The following is a 21,421-nucleotide window of genomic DNA, read 5'->3' as shown; positions in this document are numbered from 1 at the left end:
CATATAAAATGAATGATTCTGTTGTAAAATATATTTCGTTACTAGATTATTATTAGACTTTGTGATCCATTAACGCTAAAATAAAATGAAAACTTCACTAGTTGAATTAATGTATCATTAAATTATCAAAAGGCTTATGAACTAATTATATTAAAATGAAACATACAAAAGGAATCCTTTTACAGTAGAATATGTTTTGTTTTTAAATAGTTCAGTAGATTTTTGTGAACCAGAAATATTGAAATGAAACAAATAAAAGAAACAATGATTCTCAAGAGATTTTGTGAATTAAATTGAAATTGGAATATATGAAAGGAACGATTCTATGATAGAATCTGTTATGTATTAGATACACATTAGGGTGAATCTTCTTCATTTAATCCAACTAAATTGAAATGATGGAACTTGTTTCATATTTAGTAATATAGAAGAAGACAATTTTTTTCTGAATAATTCAAACTGGTAAAAATGCGGCAGTCGGAAACGAATAATGAAAAGAATATCCAACTAAAATAATGTTGCAAAAATTACCTTCAAAATAAATCACTCAAGCATTATGTGGTGTTTGAATCCAATTAGCAATTCAAATTTTTCTTCTTTCAGCTTAAAGGAGACATGAACACAAATAATTGTGTTTCTAAAATTCTGTTTTACGAATTTTAATTTCAAGTTTAAAAAAAAAACGTTTTCTTACCCAAATTACTATTTTTCAATTTGATAAAAATCACCTAGGAGCACTGACGATTACATTTAAAAAATACTACAAAAAACTCATAAAATTAACTTTAAATAGTAATCATTTTTATTATTCTTCAGATTTAAAAAGGAATTTCATTCAGCGAATGTATAATGCAAGAATTCCAATATAAGTTTAAGGTTAACTACGTTTTATTCCAAAGGAAAACGGAAATCACAGGTGGTAATATATAACCAAAGAGTAAATAACGGCATTGCTTGTAGAAGCAAGCAACAAATCGACTGCAAAATAAGGCTCTACACATACCCTCTAGCACTGAGATAGCACTACAAGTAGAAAATTCTCTCCTCGAGTTTGACTTTCATATTTTTCATATTAGTGTTAAAAATAGAATGACTGAACAAATCTCAAATGATAATAGATATATCATCATAATTCTTGCATTTTCCAGAACCTTCGTTTTTTGCTCAATTTCTATAATATATAAGACATTTAGGAATGGAGTTTCAAATCATTTTTAGATATTCGAAGAATATATTGTAATTTTACAATACATAAATAATAAACAATTTAATAATATAATGTTTAAATAGTGTATATACCAATTTTCTTCTAATGATTTTTCCAACGCTTTTCTTTAACTGTTTAAATGTTTAAATATCTTTTTTTGTTATAACAATTCATTGTTTTAAAAAAATGCTGTAGTGTTACTGAAAATCAGACTAAGTCAGTTTTAAGCGGCAGTAAAGTAAAAACATTATAAAATAAGAACAAAATATAAGTAATAGCCTATTTCCTTGAAGATGTATAAATGAAAGTAACCGCTTATGTTTCCTTGCATTTATGAAAATTTATAAATTTAAATGTAAATGCTTACTTCCAAAATAAAATAACACTGGAAAATTTTATTTTATTTTCTTATATGTTATATAAGAAATAAAAAAAATGAAAAAATATATACATAAAAAATGAAATATATGAATAATATTTACAATATAATAAATATATTTTCATATAACAAAGACATCATATCTACAAAAATAATTAAATATAAAAGATCATTAATAAAGCCTACTATTGTACGTCGGATATCTTCAATAAAGACAATCTAACTAATCGAAATAACTTCTCCGACTTCTTTTCCGAATTCTTCTCTTTTATTCCCTCCTTTGGCAAAGTTTCTCACGCGACAAGACTCTTTCAGACAAAAAGCACTGAAATCCCGCTTGTTGGGAAAGATACAAAACCCTTAATCTTAAAAAGATTATGTGTTTGGTTCTTGTTAGACGCACAGAAACTCTTTTGGAAGTTACGAGATTATTCTAGAAAAGCCGTATAGCTTTACAAACGTTCATTTTACTTCCAGATTTGAATCAGAATGAATGATTTGAAGGAAGAAAAGTGTACGCCACTGTTATTTCTTTCAAACCAAATGCCATTTTCCTTTTATATGTTATCATAAAATAATTTATTTTATTTGTAATTTTTATATTTTCTAGATTATTTTCCTCTTATATGTAAAGTTAAAAGAGGTAAAATATTTTAAATCAATAGTAGATTTTATAGGTGTAGTAATGCCTAGTTTTAAATATATTCGATCGACCTCGTTATCTTGAAAGTTTATCAGATGATAACAAATATTCCTTCCATCTTGTCATTCTAGTCTCCTCACTTCCATGCCACTCTAACTTAAGACTATTTACTTTATGAAGGTCATTTGAATTTGAAGGCATTGATAAATGCCTTTCCAATTTATAAATTTTGATTTCCACTTATAGCTTAGCAAATTTTTGAATTTTATACTTTCAGTTTTGAATCAGAATGAATCATTTTACGAAAGTAAATTGTATGTCACTGTTATTTTTCCAAACCAAATATCATTTTCCGGTTTTATGTTAGCATAAAATAGAATATTTTTTTATATAATTTTTATATTTTCTACATTATCTCTCTGTTATAGGAACATTCAAAACAGGTTAAAAAAATTTATAGCGTATTTTTGTAATTTTTATATTTTTACATTATCTCTCTATTATATGGACAGTTAAAAGAGTTTAAACATTTTATATCATTAGTACATATAAAAGTATTAATGCTCAATTTTAAATCGATTTGAAGACTAATTTCGATTTGACCTCATTATCTTGCAAATTTATTAGATAATATCAAATGTTAAGATTCTAGTTTCCTCACTCCCATGCCCCTCTAACTTGATAATGTTAATAAATGACACCAGAACTTGATCATATTAATAAATGCCTCTGCAACTTGAGGATTTTAATTTCCAGTACTTATGCGATGTTACGCAGAAGAATACAACGCACATCAAGTACCAAGATAGCAGAAAGTGAAGTGTTGTATGATCCGGTTTTCAACAGTTCCTCTTCATTGGTCATAAATTTTTAATAGTGCTAATGTAAGAAGATTCCTCTGTTTTACGTTTTCTATTATTTTGCATCACAATTTGATCCATTGAGCAGTGAAAAATCAGGGTAGTATTGTATCTTTAAATTTTATTACGGTTTACAGGTTGTAATATAGTTAACATAGACTTAATTACAGTTTTTACCATATGCAAATTGGGACATGTATGGTAGAACATCCAAAATATAAAAATCATTTCACACACTGTTCTCATCAGATGATTGAACCTGAACGACCAAATTTCGAATGGCTAATTATTTGAGTAGTATATGTTCATAAGTAAAATATATTTTCAAAATTTTAACTATATATTTCAATAAAAATTAAATAAAATGTTCCATCAATAACCTTAAGCTTTTTTTTTGTAAAATACATTTTAACAGAATCTTAAAATAAAGAATAATCCTTTCAATTATATAATCTTTATATCATACAACATTTTTTTCTTATTTTAATACATTTTTAAAGTATGTTAAAATAATATTTTTCACTTTTTTAGTTACTGAATTAAACTAACACGCATTTCGAAAGACTTGGAAACTATTTTTGATTGCACATTATCACTGCTTTTTAAATAAAAGCAAATTTTAAAAATAAAATTGAGATCAGACGTTGTCTTCAATTGTCCTTCAATTTATTCGTCAGAAAAAAATGAAATGTCAGTGAGATGCATTTATCAAAATTATATAAAAATTCTGCATTTTTTTTTTCAATTAAAAAAACAAACAACGATTGTAAAAAGAAACAAAAAAAAAACAGACTTGATACGAAAGTTTTATTATGAATGTTTTAAAGGAATTTCTGTACAAGATTAATATGAAGGTTTTAAAATTGTTTGAAAAATGAATATCTGTACAAAATAAGTTGGTTAAAAGTAAATTATACTGCCTGTGAAATAGTGAAAAATGTTTTTCTTGTGCTCATTTACAATTTCAATAAAATCGAAAATCCTTATAATAAAATATGATAATTCTCACCACTGCCGAAACTTTCGATGTTTTTTTTTCCTCTCTAACACCCATCTACATATCAAAAACTTAAAAAAAAAAAAAAAAAAAAAAAAAAAACCTTCGTAACATTTATTTTATCTCCACGAAGCTCTGGAATTTTTGATCGTTTATCATCCACTTATTTCGTGTCGATAAAAATATGTTTCAAAACGTAACATATTTATCAATCTTTCGAACAAAAACTGATCAATAAAGACCAAAAAAGTAAATGAATAAAAATATCATCCTTGATCAATTTTAGAACAGTCCCTCGACCCCTTTTTGCGTGCTCCCACGGAGAAACTTGAATTAAAGGAGGAAAAAATTAATGGTCTTGTGTGCTGGTGATTACCCAGATGAATTCTGCTCCGCAAAGTGAAAACTTTTCACATTACTAATGGGCCAACAATGGTTATCATGACCGAAATGAAACATTAAGGAGTTGCCCTTCCTTACTTTATTTATGAAATATTTTTATTAAATATTCCATTTCTTCTTGTGCCTTTATTTCGTGATCAATCATTGTGGGAAAGGAAGTTGGGAACATGCATAAAAGCAAGGGGTACGGGTTGCACTTCAGGATGCTCATTATTAAGCAAATATCGACGTTCGCATTAACGGTCTGCGGAATTCGTGTTTTGAATGGGCTGGCGGTTATTTTTGAAGAGAGAAATGAATTGCTCATTTTTTTTCACTCTCTTTCTCATTGTGTGCTTCGTGGAAACAAATTGAGTTTCGGTGGAAAAAAAATTTTTCCCTTCATGATGCATCATGTATTTAGTATTGTTGCATATGTCATTTTGTTCTATTTTTTTTCCATAAGAATGATTTTTTTTTTGGAAACAGAGTTTGATTTTCATGAATATTGAAAACTTATAATTGTGTACATTTCATATTTGCTCATTATGAATTAATGGCAAAAGTTAAAGTTAATGAAAAAAAAATGTTTTACTGGTGAAAGAAAATGTAAATTTCGTTTAGATATCTTAATTTCCAATTGCACATAACAACAAACAATAAAAGTAAAAAGACGCAAAATCTATAAAATAAAAACAACAGAAGAACTACTATTAAATCAAAGCTGCTATAGACTCTTTACTATTATTTAATTGTCCACGGTGAATAGAAGATTTGAATTCCATATAATTAAAACGAATTCTGTTGTTATTTTGAGGTTATAAATGTCAGTAAGTTTCTTTTCTACTTTAATTTTTAAGACTTTTTTCAATAGATAAGAATTAATGTTATGCAAGATATATTGTAAGGCAATTACTGAGTCACTGATCTCGTCCTCTGGCCGGGGTTCAAAATTACAAGGTCCGCCCCAAAATAGCCCTAATGTTTCTTTAAAAACGGGACGTTAATTTAACTAAACTAAATTAAAAACTTAAATTAAATTAAAATAAAATTAAAGTGTTTAAATTAAAAACACTCGCAAGAGGAAATTCATGCCTCCAGTTTAAGACTAAAATGCACGCTTATTAGTTATATGTTATGTGAATTTTATGAAATACGAATACTTGACTTTTCAATTCTTCTCATAACCTTTTAAAATGAATTTCAACATTATCCTATCAATGCATTTGTTACTACAATATGAAATTCCGTTAATCAGTCAAACTCTGTATTAACATTAATGTACTTATGAGCTAAAAACGGTATATTTATAAAAAAATTAATATGTTATGCAAAAATTAAGCGAAACTCATAAACGTCTCAGATTTTTCTCTGGGACCTTGAGTGAATAAAAAAGAAATTATTCCGAAATATTGGTGTGGTGATCTGGCAAAAGGGAGATATAGAACGCAGGGTGCTAGTCATAGGTTTTGCCATTGATATAGAAAGTTAACGTAATTATTCCAGTTTTTGGAATAAAATATGACGAAGAGGCGAAAAAACTCTTTCGATGCTATCTGCCTTTCCGAAACCGAAAAACCCGCAAATGAGGATGAAAAAATTATATTCCATTCAAAGAGTTACTTACTTTTTCTGAAAGAGGAAAATATCTTATGGTTAAAGTTAAGAATTTTATTAATATGCATAATAGTCGTATATTATCGACAAATTGTTAATTAAAATTTCATTAGCGATCATAGTAGTAATTTATTATTGGTAAATCATCGTTATCTTAAGTAATAATCTATAAATCGCAATGACGTAACATATATAATCGTATAGAGAATTGTAGTGAATTGCATGCTTTAGTACGAAATATTTTGAAACAATCTTGAAAATGCTCTTGCATTAACTAATGGCTATTCTAATAAGTATTTGTAACTATTAGAGACTTCGTGGTTTCTCTTGTTAATTCATATATATCTAATTGCTAATATGTCCTATTGAATATTTTTGTTAACTTATCTGAATTCCATGATTATTATTGAAATCATTTTCAATGAAAAGAAGTTATATAGCTTAAAATAATAGTCCTGCTTTAAAAAGAATCACTGTATTATAATATACATTGTAACACCTCCTAACTGTTAAAATATTTTTTTTTTTTTTACATTGGTATATTTATAACATTAGTAGTTAAAGTAAATAATTGGAAATTTTAAAAATAAATATTTCAACTTTTGAACTTATTTAAAAAGTTATCTAATTTTTTAAATTCTTTTTCTAAAAGTGATTTTAACAATTTTCAAAAGTTTTAGTACACAAAATTGGTACAGTATAGACTCATGTTACAATAACATAGAAAATTAAATTGTGAATGAGTTAATAAACCTCATTCATTTTGTAGCTGGACCTGTAGTGGATCCTTTCAACTTTCCCGAGAACCTCCGAGAGGGTCGTCGAACCAGCTTAACGTGCATGGTGTCAGCAGGCGATCCCCCCATTTCGTTCCGTTGGGAGAAAGATGGGGAGCCCATACAACCTGCCCTATTGGATGTGAATGTGGAATACATCAACCAATACACGTCCACTCTATTCTTCGAAAAGGCGTCTCAAAAGCACAATGGAAACTACACTTGTATAGCTTCCAATCTCTATGCCTCGGCTAATCACACGGCGAGTCTCACACTCAATAGTACGTATCGCCTTCTATCGTCCTTCCTATTGTGGACAATGGATGGAGTCCAGTTTTTCTTTAAAGAGAGTTGATTGTTTGTGTGTCAGGGTTTCTGGACAATTTATTTCTAACATATTGCTATCAATGGTTCGATTTGCAGCTTTAAATAGAAGTTTCCAAGAATAAAACAGAAAAATCTGATTGTAGTTGATTCTTTTTATTCATCTATAAATTACAAATAAGTCAATCTTTTAATGTGAATTAGATTCTTTGTTCTTTAAGCAAAAAAGAAAACAATGATAGTTTCAGTTCGATATCAGCTGTTTCTATTTTAATGGAATGTAGATTTTTGCATTAAAAATCCAGTAATATTAATTTGATAATTTTTTATTTATTATTAATAGTAATTATATTTTTTTTTTTTCTTTAAAGAGAGTATTGTTTGTCTGTCAGAGTTTCTGGACCATATTTTTTTAACAATTGCGGTCAGTTTTTCGATTTGGAGCTTTAAAGAGAAGTTTCCAATAGTGAAATAGAAAACTCTTGTTGGTAAAAGCTGGGACTGATTCTTTTTATTTATTTATAAATTATAAATAAATCAATCTTGTAAGGTAAAGTAGATTCATTATTCTTTCAGCAAAATAATAATAATAATAATTTCAGTATGATATATGATCATTTTATGTCCATAAAAATCGATTTTTGTTTTTAAATACGCAATAATAATAATTTGATTATCTATTTATTTATTATTAATAGTAATGGGAAATTGATTGTTTATATGCTAAAATTTTTTTTGGTCAGTTTGTTCCAATGCTTTGTTACTGGTGGTCCGAATTGCAGCGTTCCATTGAAGTGTTTAAAGAGGAAAGAAGAAAAAGTATTTGTAATGATAGGAATCATCCCTTTATACTTAATAATGAACAACAACTTTTAATTAAAAATATTTTCATAAAAAGTAGATTTCTTTATTCTCTAAACAAAGAAATGAAAAAAAAAATGAAATACATGAAAGGAAAATTTTTTATACTTCCTAGAAAATAATTACTTGGTATAACTTAAATAAATGAATTTTTAACTTATCTTCAAAATATATAAAATATAAAGTTAGCTTTACAGAAACCGAAAATATTCCCGGAGGCCATGCAATTATATATATACACACACACACATGTATGTATGCTTGTATACATCTGTAGGACCAAATTATATTGTTAAAATATATACTTTCACATTATTTGTTATTATATAATAGTTTTTTTAGTAATGGTTTATCCTTGTTAATTAACATAATAATAGAAATTTTAGAAAATAATTTATAACAGATAATTATATTTTTAAGGTTAAGCTGTTAAGCATGTTATTAAAACATTAAATATCGATCACTGATAAAATATCAAAAATTACAGTTTATTTCAGTTGAATGTAAACATTATTCTCTCAACTTTCATTAATACATCAATAATTATGTATCATTATTAATACCAAAGTATTGATAAGATATTAAACAACATTAAATGATGGTAAAGTAAATATTTTTATTTAATAATAAATAATAAGTTAATAAATAATAATAATTTAAATAAATTTAGCCATCCAGATTTATATATAAACACAATTATTTATCCTTTAGACATATGTTTAAGCTAAATGGATTAAAAGTTCATTTAAGTAAGAGGTATCAAATAAAACTAATTGCGATACGTATTTAATTGCATTTAGGAAAATCCCTAGAACTATTTGAGACTCAAACTCATTAAAGAACAGCCATAATTTATATAATTGGCCCTAATTGCGGGTATAAAATAATTCAAAGATTAAAAATTAACATACTGACGCCGGAAATAATAAAAATAATGAATAAGCATTGCTATAATTTTAAATAGCAATAACTTTTTAAATTAAAACAGCTGAGCTAGAATTTTATTTCTTGGTTTTGTCTGGCAACATAAATGCTGATTAAAGAATTTAAGGTTTAAAAGTAATATTTTCAACTTAAGATCGTCTGGGAAAAATTATTAGTCTCATAGTATGCTTGATTGGCAGAATCAGCAAGAATTCAGTTTTTTTATATGTATTTATAATGCTTAATTACATATTAATGTTAAATATTATTTCAACTAAATGACTTGCATCAAAATGAGTTATTTTTTCTTCTTTATCCCTTATTTTGATAAAAATTACTTGGCATTCTCAATAACGCTTTAATTGCAGCTTAGAGCAGTTTTATAATATATGCTAATTATTTAATGTTATTTTAAAGAAACTCATATAAGAATTTTTCAGTTCCGCCTAGATGGATAATTGAGCCGAAAGATGTTGAAGTGGTTCAAGGTAGTTCTGTTCGTGTAGATTGCCAAGCCGAAGGATATCCAAGGCCAATTATTCGGTGGAAACAATTAGTTGGTCAGTGTCATTTATTTGCTAACATTATTCTTTATATGTATTTGTATACAGCATCATATTCTTTATTATATATGGTAAAAGGCTTTTTATATATTTTCTTAAAACTATCTTTCGAATATTTATGAAAATATAGATTAGATAAATAATACTGCATATTCTGTCTTATTCGCATCAGTTTTTGTTTTTGCATTAGTTAGAAAGGAATATGAAAATAGAAATATATAATCCAATACTCGATAAATTTATAATTTATATTGGAAACCATTTATTGTTGATTGATTATTATCAGTTATGATAATGTTCTTATACATCATTAATTATTATTAATTGCAAGAACCTTGCAGTATTTGATTGATATTCATAAATTAACTGAACGATCAAGAATTAAAAAAAAAAAAAAAAAAAAAAAAAAACTTGCAAAAGATAAAATTATTTAGTAAATATTTATGAAAACTAGAATTCGATACAGAATAATTCTCATTCTCTTTCATTTGAGGCCAAATTTTATTTTGTAATGTTAAGAAAAGCATAATGATATTGAAATGTTCATTTCAATAGTCAACTAATTTTGAAATGATCTTAAATAAGTAGAAATTACACTTTCCTAAATCAGATTGTGTGTCAAGTTAATTTAGTGGTGTCTGCTTTACAAAAGCTATATTTCCAAGCATGTGCCTATTTATTAACTTTATAATAATGCATGCAATTTTTATACTATATATATATATATTCTAAATCTTTAAATCTTTCTTATTTTTGCCTGAAGAAATTTTTAAATGTCATTTTTTAACTCATTATATTTTGCTTTATTATTCCTGAACTTGATTAAGTCTCTTTGTCACTTAATTAATCTACAGTTATAATCGTTAGTTTCTATATGAAGAATGAATATAATTAAATTAGAAATTTTAAATCATTGTAAATTAAGAATTCTTAGAATGATTTGACAGTTGGTCGGAATACTCTTCCTTTAGTGGGAATGAGTTTAAGGGATGATAAAAATTTACATTAAATATAGTCATTGCCTACTGAACCATTTATGAATAGTCGAATTATTGGTTTCCAAATTTTATTTCATGTTGTGACTAAGTATATCCTTGTTTTCCACAGACGTGTTGGATTATTATCTTTTAAATGGTCTCTTTTACCTGGCGTATTATTGCTTTTCTTCGGATAACAGCATCAGAAGGAATATTAGAGAATTTTATAGGAGACATTTATCTCTTTAGGGATTTTTTTTTTAATTTGTGAGCTTTCTTTACAACAATATCCATGAAACTACTATTGGATATTATTGAATTTTGAATTTATGAGTTTTGCAACTTTTTCCATTGTCACAAAACCGCAGAGCTTCACATGCATTTAATTAAAATTTGGATTGTTTTATAAGTGAGTACTGAAGAAAATCTGGTGTCATAGTGAAATTCATAACTAAGTCAGGGGTTCTCAAACTGAGAGTCGCCACCCACTTGTTAATCTCGAGTTTTGTTTCTATATCCCCGACAAGATCTTGTATAAGCATATATCGTTTCACAATTTTTAATTCAAATTTATATCAAGTCAAATGGTAACAATTCGTCAAAAATACAACAAAGCACAAGTAAGAAAACTTAACTGCCAGAATAATCTTTTAAAAACTATTAAACAGTTATACACTTCAAAAAGTGTGATTATAATCAATTAAACCTTGGAGCCAAATATTGATGCTTGAATTTAATTGATTAAAAGGATGGAACGGAATATACATGTTCAACATTTTACACATTCCATTTACTTTCTTCTAATGTTTATAATTATTTTTTCCCATATTTAATATAATGATTTGAGGATAAAGGATAATTTTTCCCATTCAGGAGCACATGGAAATCCTGAGTCCTTTCAAACTATCATGAGCAGTGCACGAATGCAAGTCCTTGAAAATGGATCTCTTCTCATCTTAGAGGCAAGTCCAAACGATGGTGGATCGTTTCTGTGTCAAGCATTCAACAGGATAGGTCCAGGATTAAGCAAAATGCTAACGATCACCGTACATGGTAATCTTTATATACTTTGGATAATATTTTATATTTTTTGGAAGTTCATATGCCTGTAAAATATGTGTCTTGATATTTTTTATCATATTTAATTGATAATACTAAGGAATGGAAAATTACATCTTAAAAATAATTTTGCTTTTTAACGAAATGTTATATATTTGTTAATAATTACTGATAAAATAGTATTGATTTTTAATTTAATCATTATTAAAAATTAAATTCTTGAAAATGAATGAAAGATGAATAACAGCTAAAAATAAATAGGTAATCTTTTTTCATAAATTGATGATGATGAATTGTCTATTATTTATTATATTTCTGTTTAAGTGAAAATAATTACCAGCATGCGAACATAATTATTTTTACAGTAGCACATGAAAAAATCCGTAAACAAACAAATGAGATATAAAAAAATTCCATTTCTAGTTTAATTCTGGCAATCATATATAACTCTATACTTCGTGTAAACATATAGTGTTTTTTAATAAATTGATTATTATAAATAATTCAAATGCGAGTATTTAAATATTGTGATAAAATTAGAATAATTTTAGATAAAATTATCTGCCTTTTGATTCATACGCTATATTCTTTTATAGCAAATGAAAAATTTTATTAATCAAGTGTTATTGAACACAGTTTAATTATTATTTAGAACTAAATGCCTGAAAATGAGTAAAAATAAACAGGGCATCTTTTTCCAGAAATTGATGATGTTTTAATGTTTCTTGTAGGAAGCTTTGCAAAATGTAGTAGAATGTGACCATTGTTTTTCTGTTATCGTGGAAACTATGCGTTTCCTTATATTGAGGAAATAGACATTATCTTTAAAGTTTTTATCTGTATAGATACTGATGACAATTTTTGAATTTTTAAATAAATGTTTTACTATAAAAATGATCAGTATAACTTTTGCATTTCAACATTTTCTAAAGATTAGAAAGTTAGAAAAAATTTATTAATCAAGTGTTATTGAACACAATTTAATCATTATTTAGAACTAAATGCCTGAAAATGAATAAAAAAACTAGTAAAATCTAAAAATAAACAGGACATCTTTTTCCATAAATTGATGATGTTTTAATGTTTTTTGTAGGAGGGCTTTGCAAAATGTAATAGAATATGACTATCGTTTTTCTTTTTTCGTGAAAACATGCGTTTCCTTATATTGAAGAAATAGACATTATCATTAAAGTTTGTATCAAACTCATTTGCTGAATGTGAATTCAACTCTTCTTAATAGTGTTTTTAAATAAACAAGTATGCATATTTAGTAGAAATTTAAAAATCTTTCTAATAGTAAAATTTAATTGTGTAATAATTCCAATGTATTTGAATGTCATTTAAAGGTAATGAGACTGACAGCACACTATTATCTCTCTTTTAAAACTGCTCAATAAATAAAAAGATATATATGTGCTATTTCTAAGATCAATTAAATATGCAAGCAATACCCCGACCTAGCCAGAGGCCTAGCACGAAGGAACAAACGACACTTGAAGATATTGGACACTTGCAAACAACAAAGAACTCTCTAGAGAAAACGCTTATTCGTCTTTTTACATTAGGAGAGAACTAAAGACAATAGCTTTGACAAAATGTCCTTAATATAAGATTTAATGACTGGAATTTTAAAGAGTTGTTCGATGTCAAAAGACATCCAATTTCTTGGCCATCTGAGTCTGTGTTCTCGCCATAATGCACAGGTTTTGATACGGGATTTAAAGATCCTTCTTCGATGCCACACTGACAAGTCGAACTTTTGTCAAAGAAACAGCTTTTATGTATAGAAAATATACCATGTACCGTATATACTTGGTTAAGATAAAAATTACCCTCAATTCAGTTAGTAGAAACGTTTTTAAAATGTTAATAACTAGTACTCTCTTTGATCCAATCCGTTTCTCCTGTCAATCCTTAATTATTAGTTTTTTTAGTCTCATTTCTGAGTTGGATTTCGGACTTATGGAACGATATTTCTTGGATTTTTAAGTTCTAAGCTTCTTTGACTAGTGTATCTGCTTTTTCACTTCTAATATACTTCTAGTGTGCTCTGATCCAGATTATTTCAACCGTAAGTTCAACAGCTTTTTCTTTTAAATCTAATATTGTTTCTGTTTCAACAACAGAATCAAGAGCCATTAAAGCCGATCTATAGTCAGAAATTATCTTTGCCCTTTTATAATGCTTTCAGCGACAAACTTCAAAGCATTTTTGATTGCCATAAAGACCGCTATTAAGGAAAGAATTTTGTAGACAAATACTTTATCCTAATTTCTTGAGGAAAAAGCTAATCCGAATCATGTTTAGGAAAATCCCTTTCGCCATATAAAAATCAACATAAAGAAGAATCATTTTTTCGAAAATAAATAAAAGGAATAAAACGTCCCACGCGCAATAAAATCTTATACAAACAAAATTTCAAAATTCTTCAAGACGGATTTGCTATTATTTCATCTTTTAATCCCCCGCTGGATCGGAGGACATAACTTTTTCTAAGAAAAAAATTCCGAAATCTATAATAAATCAGTACTCGACGGAGTTCTACTCCGTTGGGAAATTATTATTATTTTTTTTATTAATTTTCTCTTTCTTAGCTTTGTATCTTAAAAGAAATTCTAACAATAATGAAGCTATTTTTATCTAATATTCTTCGGTAAATATAATATATCTTACATTTCACTTGGGAGTTTGAAAAGAATTTTAGAAGAAGAAGAAATAGAATTGTTAACAAAATTATTGGAAAAATTTATGAACATTAAAGTCTATGGGGAAGGAATTCACTTGAAATATAAAAGAAATAAATAACTAAAAACACATAAATGTTTTTGAAACATGGTTATTTTATAAAAAAAACAGAAGATTATCTAATGTTTCTTAACTTAGTTAAAAACTTAGTATCTTTTTAAAATATGTAATACAGATGTGTGCCATCTCTCAAAAAAAGATGCAAGACATATTAGTTCAGACAAGTTTTTTTTCAGATTATTGTTTTTATTATCTAAGTTTTTGTTTAGAAGAATATCTAAGGTTTTGGTTAGAATTTTGTTAAAATCTTAATTATAGACTTTTGGTCATCTCTGAGAAATAAAGATGAATGAAATATTTTTTAAGGTTTTGTTTTAAATTTTGTTTTTATTATTTAAGTTTAGAAGACTATCTGAGTTTTGTTTATAATTTTATTAAAATCTGAATTATAGATTTTAGACTATTTCTCGGAAAAAAGATACATGAAATAGATTTCATGTATCTTTTCTCCGAGAAATGGTTCTCCTTTTCTTCTTTTTTCATGTTTCATGACAAATTCAATGCAATACATATATTAGAATTATATGTATTGCATTGAATTGAATTTATGCTTATTTTTATTTGTTGATGAAATAGATTTTTTTTTGTTAAAATCACTTATTCTTCTTAGAATTTGATAAAGTTAGATGTTCTAATTTTTTTCTGTTACTTAAACTTTATTTAATGATTCTGATAATAATTATTTATTAAGCTAATTCCTGTTATAATGACAAAAAATTACTACTTATCTTTAAGAAAATTATAATGCGATGCAACGCTCCTTCAGTGTTATTTTTTTCAACACTCATGTATTTTTAAAGCAATATTTTGAAACATTTCTTCTATGGTATGAATGTATAAAATTTATAAAATAAAGAATGATAGCCTATAAATTTTAAATTAAATAAATCATTATAAAGACTTTATAATAATAAAAGTAACAAAAATGAATTTGAGTATAATATTGCTAATTACATTCAAATATCTACATTTGTAGAGGACAGTTATTAAACTGCATTTCTGGGGCTAATTCAGTTTGTTTTATATTTAACAAATTTCTGATTAACAATATGAAAATCGACGATAGAAATTATTAGATATTAATCAATAAAAAATGAATGTATACTGTGAATTTAAATACTGAAAGCATGAATACAGACTACTCTTTATATTCACATTTTTAAAACTTAAAAGAACAATTTTCTGAAAAGTGAAATCACATTGGAACACAACTCTATAAATATCATTCTAACTTTAAACTAAAATTAATAAGATGCATTAGCAAATATATTTCTACTTAGAATGCTAGGAAAGTGTCATATTTCTCTTCTGTGTGGAAAAATTCCCATCACGAGGATAATTAATCTTCCAGGAAGATGGGAAAAATTCCATCAGCATGCAGATAAGCGATGAAAGAATTTTGATTCTAGTATGCTTTTAGTTACCATATTTAAATGTACAAAGTATCTAAGCATACTGCATAATATATTTATTATATATAATATAATATATTTTTTTATATATATATTATTATAAATTATTCTTGTGCAAGCATTGAAACATAGAAAAGGATTTAGCATAGATAGAAAAATTAAACTAAATTATCATTCATTTACCATATGTTTTTTAAAAGAATTAAATTTTTAAATAAAAGATTCATGATAAAAATCATCAATATGACCTTGATATTTCAATTTTATACGTAGGCAAAATATTAGTAAATTTTTAATATTTTTCATTTTTGCTGTTTTATTATATATTTAATCATCATATTTAAAGCTTAAAATATTAGAAGTATCATATTTCTCTTTAGCATGAAATAATTTTCAGTACTACCAAAATTAATCTTCTAGTAACATGGAAAAGAACCATTAATAGGCAAATAAGAGCTAAAAACTATCAATTCTAGTCTAATTCTGGTTACCATATATAACTCTATAATGAATCAAAACAGGTAGCACTTTTTAAATCTATTTAATTGATTATTATGAATTATTTGATCATGAGTATTGAAGTATTGTAACACAATTAGAATAATTTTAAATTGAAATGTCAGCTTTATTCACAAACTCTAATCTTTGTTTATAGATATTAAAGGAAATGTTTGTATTTTTAAATAATGATTTACTGAAAAAATCCTCAATATGACTTTGAAGCATTTTTTGAAGACTCGTAGGTTAAAAATATTTATTACTACTAGATATTGGAAACAAGGAGAGGAAATTCAAATTATTCCATCAGTGATGGATCTTTTAAGTTTTACGAATTCCTTCATGGCATTTATTTGCTCTTATTATAATATATTTGGAATATTCTATTTTACCTAAGAAAATCGTGGTAATAAAATAAAAATGTGACTTCGGAATAAATTTTATGATTTTTTTTAAATAAAATGTTTATATTTTTGCATTAACTTAAATTAAAAAAAGGAAATATGAATGATTTGTTCAAAATCGAGCAAATAAAAATATGTATTACTATTTCCTGAATTAAGAAACAATCTGTATTTCTAATCTATCGTAAAATACAAGGATACAACTGATAAATACCACAAAATTCTCCATTATTCACACTTTGAAATATTGAAACCATTGTATAAAATTTTTAAACAAATAGATATTTTTTCTATAATTTAGATACTGCCTAATTTATTCAAAAGTTATTTCACCAAAATGGGTTTTAAAAGATACATTGATTTTTAATTTATAAGGGGCGGCTTTCGTAAGATGATTTTGTCAAAATTTATATTTCGAAAAAAATAGTATTTAAATGCATAAATATAACATTAAAGTGTATAATATAGAAACAAAAATCATTTCAAAAATTCAAAGAATGAACGAAGAAAAATTTCGAAAGAATGAAACAAAATTAAATTTTAAAAAATTCAATATTTTCATTCAAATATGTCTAGTCAACGCATTCACTTACTTTAATCAAAAAGCATCTAGTGATTTAATTAATTTTAAACTAGTCTGGTTCATTGCCTTTTATTTCATTCTAACAAATATATGATTTCAGTTCCAGCCCATTTCAAAACGAAGTTCAACGCTCAGAAAGCAAAGAAAGGCGATCAAGTGAATCTGAACTGCAAAGCCCAGGGGGACAGGCCCATAACAATTACGTGGTATAAAGATGGCGAGCTCCTCGGCAATGAAACAATACCCAGGTACATTGTCCGCTGCAAACTGCTTTTCAGCTACGTGATTTTCACCCACTGGCCATTAAAGAGGCTAAAAAAGAGCATGCATCTCGCCCTTTGCTAACATTCTCTCTCCCTTTATTCACTTATTAACATCTTTTTTTTTTCTTCTTACTTTTCCTTTTTTGAGATTTTATTGCACCTGTTGCTGGATTTTGTTGCTCTATAAAATAGAGTATTTTCCCAAAACTAGTATTATACACTATTATTACAGGATTTAACAAGAGATTTTGGACTATTTTTCCAAGTCTTGTTCTTATTAAGGAGAGAGAATGTTTTAAAGTATTGAATAAAAGCACTTGTTTAAAATTTAAAAAATAAGTTTTCTTTGTTCATCTTTAAAAGTGTTTCTGCTATTTATGTTTCTTTTTATTAAAGTAATAAAAGTTTTTCTTTCTGAAATTATGTAACTTTTTTTTTAGAAATTATGTTGGAATATCAATTTTGTCTTTGTAAAGAATATTATAAAAGACCAGTTTTAAAAAACGTCTATTTTTTGCTTTGTAAAATAATTAGCTTTATTCAAAATATATACTAGCAAACATTTATTTCTGATCATCAATTATTTACATTTTTAAAAATACATGAAAATATATTTTAACAAAAAATCGCGTTTTCATTTATAAATGCAAGTTTTGTTGGTTTTCTGAATGAGGACATAGATATATATTTCTGAATATAAATAAGTTTTGATGAACTTTTTTAATCAGAGGCATTTACGCAATCTGTAAACATCTGCCAAATACAGTTTTTGAGACATCACTGGTTTTATAAAACATTAAACAAGAATTTTTATGGTCATGTTTTTTTTTATTATTATTAAATGAGTAATAGGACAAGCTGCAAATTCTCTTTGTTTTAATATTTTTACGCATAACTTGAGATATGGAGTCTAATTTCTAAAAATAATAAATAATTCCAAACTATATAATTAAATAGAATTTAAATATTTTTTTTAGTATCTTAAATATATTTAATATGAATAAAAAGTTAATGATGAACTATTTTTTCTTCCTTTCTGCACTATCTTGATGAAAATTTATATGTTGAAATACTTGTAAGCATTTAGAAAATAAAAATGTCTTATTATTTTTTTTACAAAATTTTTTTTATTATTTTTTAAAATTATGTTAATTGATATTACTATTTTGGAAGATTATTCACGTAGATAGTAATAATGGTAGGCATTTTAATAAAATCATTTAAATCATTTTAGCATTTTTCACACCAATTAAAGGGAAAAAAATTTAATTTCAACGGAATTAAATAAATGAAATCCAAAAGCAGGAGTAAAATTATTTTGTAATAGGATATTTTTGTGGTTCAAGAATAGTTAATTATAATAAATTTTCCTTTTTATACTGCAATTTTTACACTGCTTATAAAATTTAACGACCAAAATGTATTTTTTTCCTGAATTCCGATTAATATAAAGACATTAGCAATCAGTAATCAGTAATGTTGCGTAAATTAAAATTAATTTCTAATTTTTGTTAAAAAAGAGAACCAGAAAAAGAATTTACTTTTTTTGCATCAGTATAGCATTATTCATAAAGTTGATAAATTTGAATGAATGAACTTAATTCATTCATTCAAAGTTTCCCAATTCTTCATCTTCGCCTAGAGCTTTTATTTAGTTTTACAGACTTGCACAATATCGCAACAAAACGAGTATATATTTTTTTTCTCCGAATACTTTCAAAGATTTGTTATTATTTGTCAATTGATTTTTAAATTATTGCTTTAAAGTGCATTAAAATAGAAAATAAGGTTATTTGTAAACATAATTGAGTTTTCTAATGAGAAAGTTTTCCACAATTATATAATTGTGAACAATTTTTAATGTTTCGCTATGTAGCCTAAATATTATTGCAATAAAATGAGTATATAATCTTTTTTCACCGAATTCTTTAAAAAATTTGTAATTATTTATCAATATTTTTTTTAAATTATTGCTTTAAATTGTATTAAAAATATGGAATATCTGTGAACATAATTGCTTTTTGTAATGAGATAGTTTGTCACAATAATATTTCATGAATAATTTCTTTTTGTTTTGGTATGTAGCCTAAATATTTGCAATTAATTATAGAATTTTTAAGAAAATAAATGTAATTTTTGATTTGTTTTTCGTATTGTTTTTTCAAACTAATTGTGTGTTTACATATAGATTTGATTCTCTATCAGTCGTATAAATTCGTCCAATATAAAAGGGAACCCTCTAAAGGACTAATTATTCCCTAAGAAACTTTTCGAAGAACAGTTTCGTGAAGCAGTCGGACTTTTCAAACAATTTAACTATATTCTCTGGAGTATTTTTGAAATCGTTGGGACAAGTTTTTTTCTAACCGTAGTATTCCTTCCATTTTCAGGAAATCCAATTACCTGTTTTCCTACCAATAGGAATCAAAAAGTTTCTAACATAACATTTCCCTTCAATCAATTGTTGTTGTTTTCTTATTGTAATGTATGTCGCAATCAATCAGTCGATGTCTCAAGCAGGCCATTAAGTTGTAAAAGCACATAATGAAAATAAAAAAACAATCATAACATAGCCTTACAAAATAAAAGGAATTCAGAACATTTGGATTAATAATACAATGATGTTCAAAAGTAATCAAAAAATTGTCAAACTTATAGAAAGTCTTGTATCGAAAATAATTGGAATTTTTAGACTTAAATATAGGAATATGATAATTTTTTAGAAAAGTTTTTTCAGAATTTAATAGGAATATGATAAGTTTTTTTCGTCTGCTGTTATTATTTTTTTTAATATTTACTCTTAATTATATAGCAATACGAGGACACACAAACAAGCTCAAAATGCATCAAATTTTATCATCAGAAAGTACGAGTTTATCAAATTCGTTACTAAAACAATGCAAAGTACATTTGCGGGATATACTTCATATTAATTTTTAAAATTTATTAAAATTGGGAAAGATTTTATTGATGTATGATTCATGAAAATGAAAGCTTATTATTTTTAGTTTTAAAGTGGTATAAAAATAAACTTCCTTAATATTATGTTGATTCTCAAGATTTAATGAGAAAAAAAAATGCCAAACTTTCGATTGAATTTCAATTAAACACATAGTTAAAGTAATGAAATTTTTTAAACATCTTTCTATTGAACATTTACTGTTCAATAAGTGACTACATGCTATAATTTGTAATTATAAATCGAACTGTCACTCTTGCAGAATATGTAATCTTCTTTCTGAGCCTATCTTAATGTTATCCTGATGCAATTTTCGTATAATGCGTCAACCTATAAACATTATTATGCTAAAAATAATTATTTCTAGCACCTTTCAAATTACAATCAAAAGCAAGAAAATTTTCATCGCTTTTGTTAAGAAAAGATTTTACATAAAAATCAGGTATATACACTTTTATATCATAAGAAGTCATGCAAAATCTCATACAATGAAGAAAATTGAAAAATTCAATAATTTTTTATATTTATGCGTTTGACGAAATCAAGAATATAAGAAAACCCAAGAAAAACGAATAATTATGTTTTTCCAAAGCGCAGATACAGTAAAAGGCAGTACGATCATCATGACGGACTGACTTCTCAGCTGAGTATCCACTCCGTTAGAAGGGAGGATTCTTCAGTGTTTTCCTGCAGAGCAACAAACCGTTACGGGCATGATGATTCAACAGTGGAGCTAGTTGTCCAAGGTACAAGATGTTTATTATTTTTATTTTAAATGTATATTGCTATAAACTGAATCCATATATTACTCTGTGATAAGAAATTACTATTACTTTATTGATAAAATGCATGTGCTTCTTATAAGTTTAATGATATGAATTCTTTTCGGAACGAATGAAATGAATCTTTTTCGCTACGAATGATATGAA

At 26.0% G+C, this 21,421-nt stretch overlaps 1 protein-coding gene across 1 annotated transcript in view; it reads left to right on the top strand.

Moving 5' to 3' along the window:
- LOC129981304 (cell adhesion molecule Dscam2-like) overlaps positions 1-21,421 on the top strand; it is a 346,717-nt gene that overhangs the window by 272,327 nt on the left and 52,969 nt on the right. The window contains exons 9-13 of the mRNA XM_056092081.1: positions 6,854-7,141; positions 9,410-9,529; positions 11,383-11,562; positions 17,371-17,518; positions 21,090-21,238. Of these exons, the coding sequence (XP_055948056.1) occupies positions 6,854-7,141; positions 9,410-9,529; positions 11,383-11,562; positions 17,371-17,518; positions 21,090-21,238 (885 nt within the window). The remainder of the gene's footprint in view (positions 1-6,853; positions 7,142-9,409; positions 9,530-11,382; positions 11,563-17,370; positions 17,519-21,089; positions 21,239-21,421) is intronic.

Source organism: Argiope bruennichi, chromosome 8 (assembly GCF_947563725.1).
Source record: "Argiope bruennichi chromosome 8, qqArgBrue1.1, whole genome shotgun sequence".
Lineage (NCBI taxonomy): Eukaryota > Metazoa > Arthropoda > Arachnida > Araneae > Araneidae > Argiope > Argiope bruennichi.
This window is presented reverse-complemented; position numbering and strand designations above follow the sequence as displayed.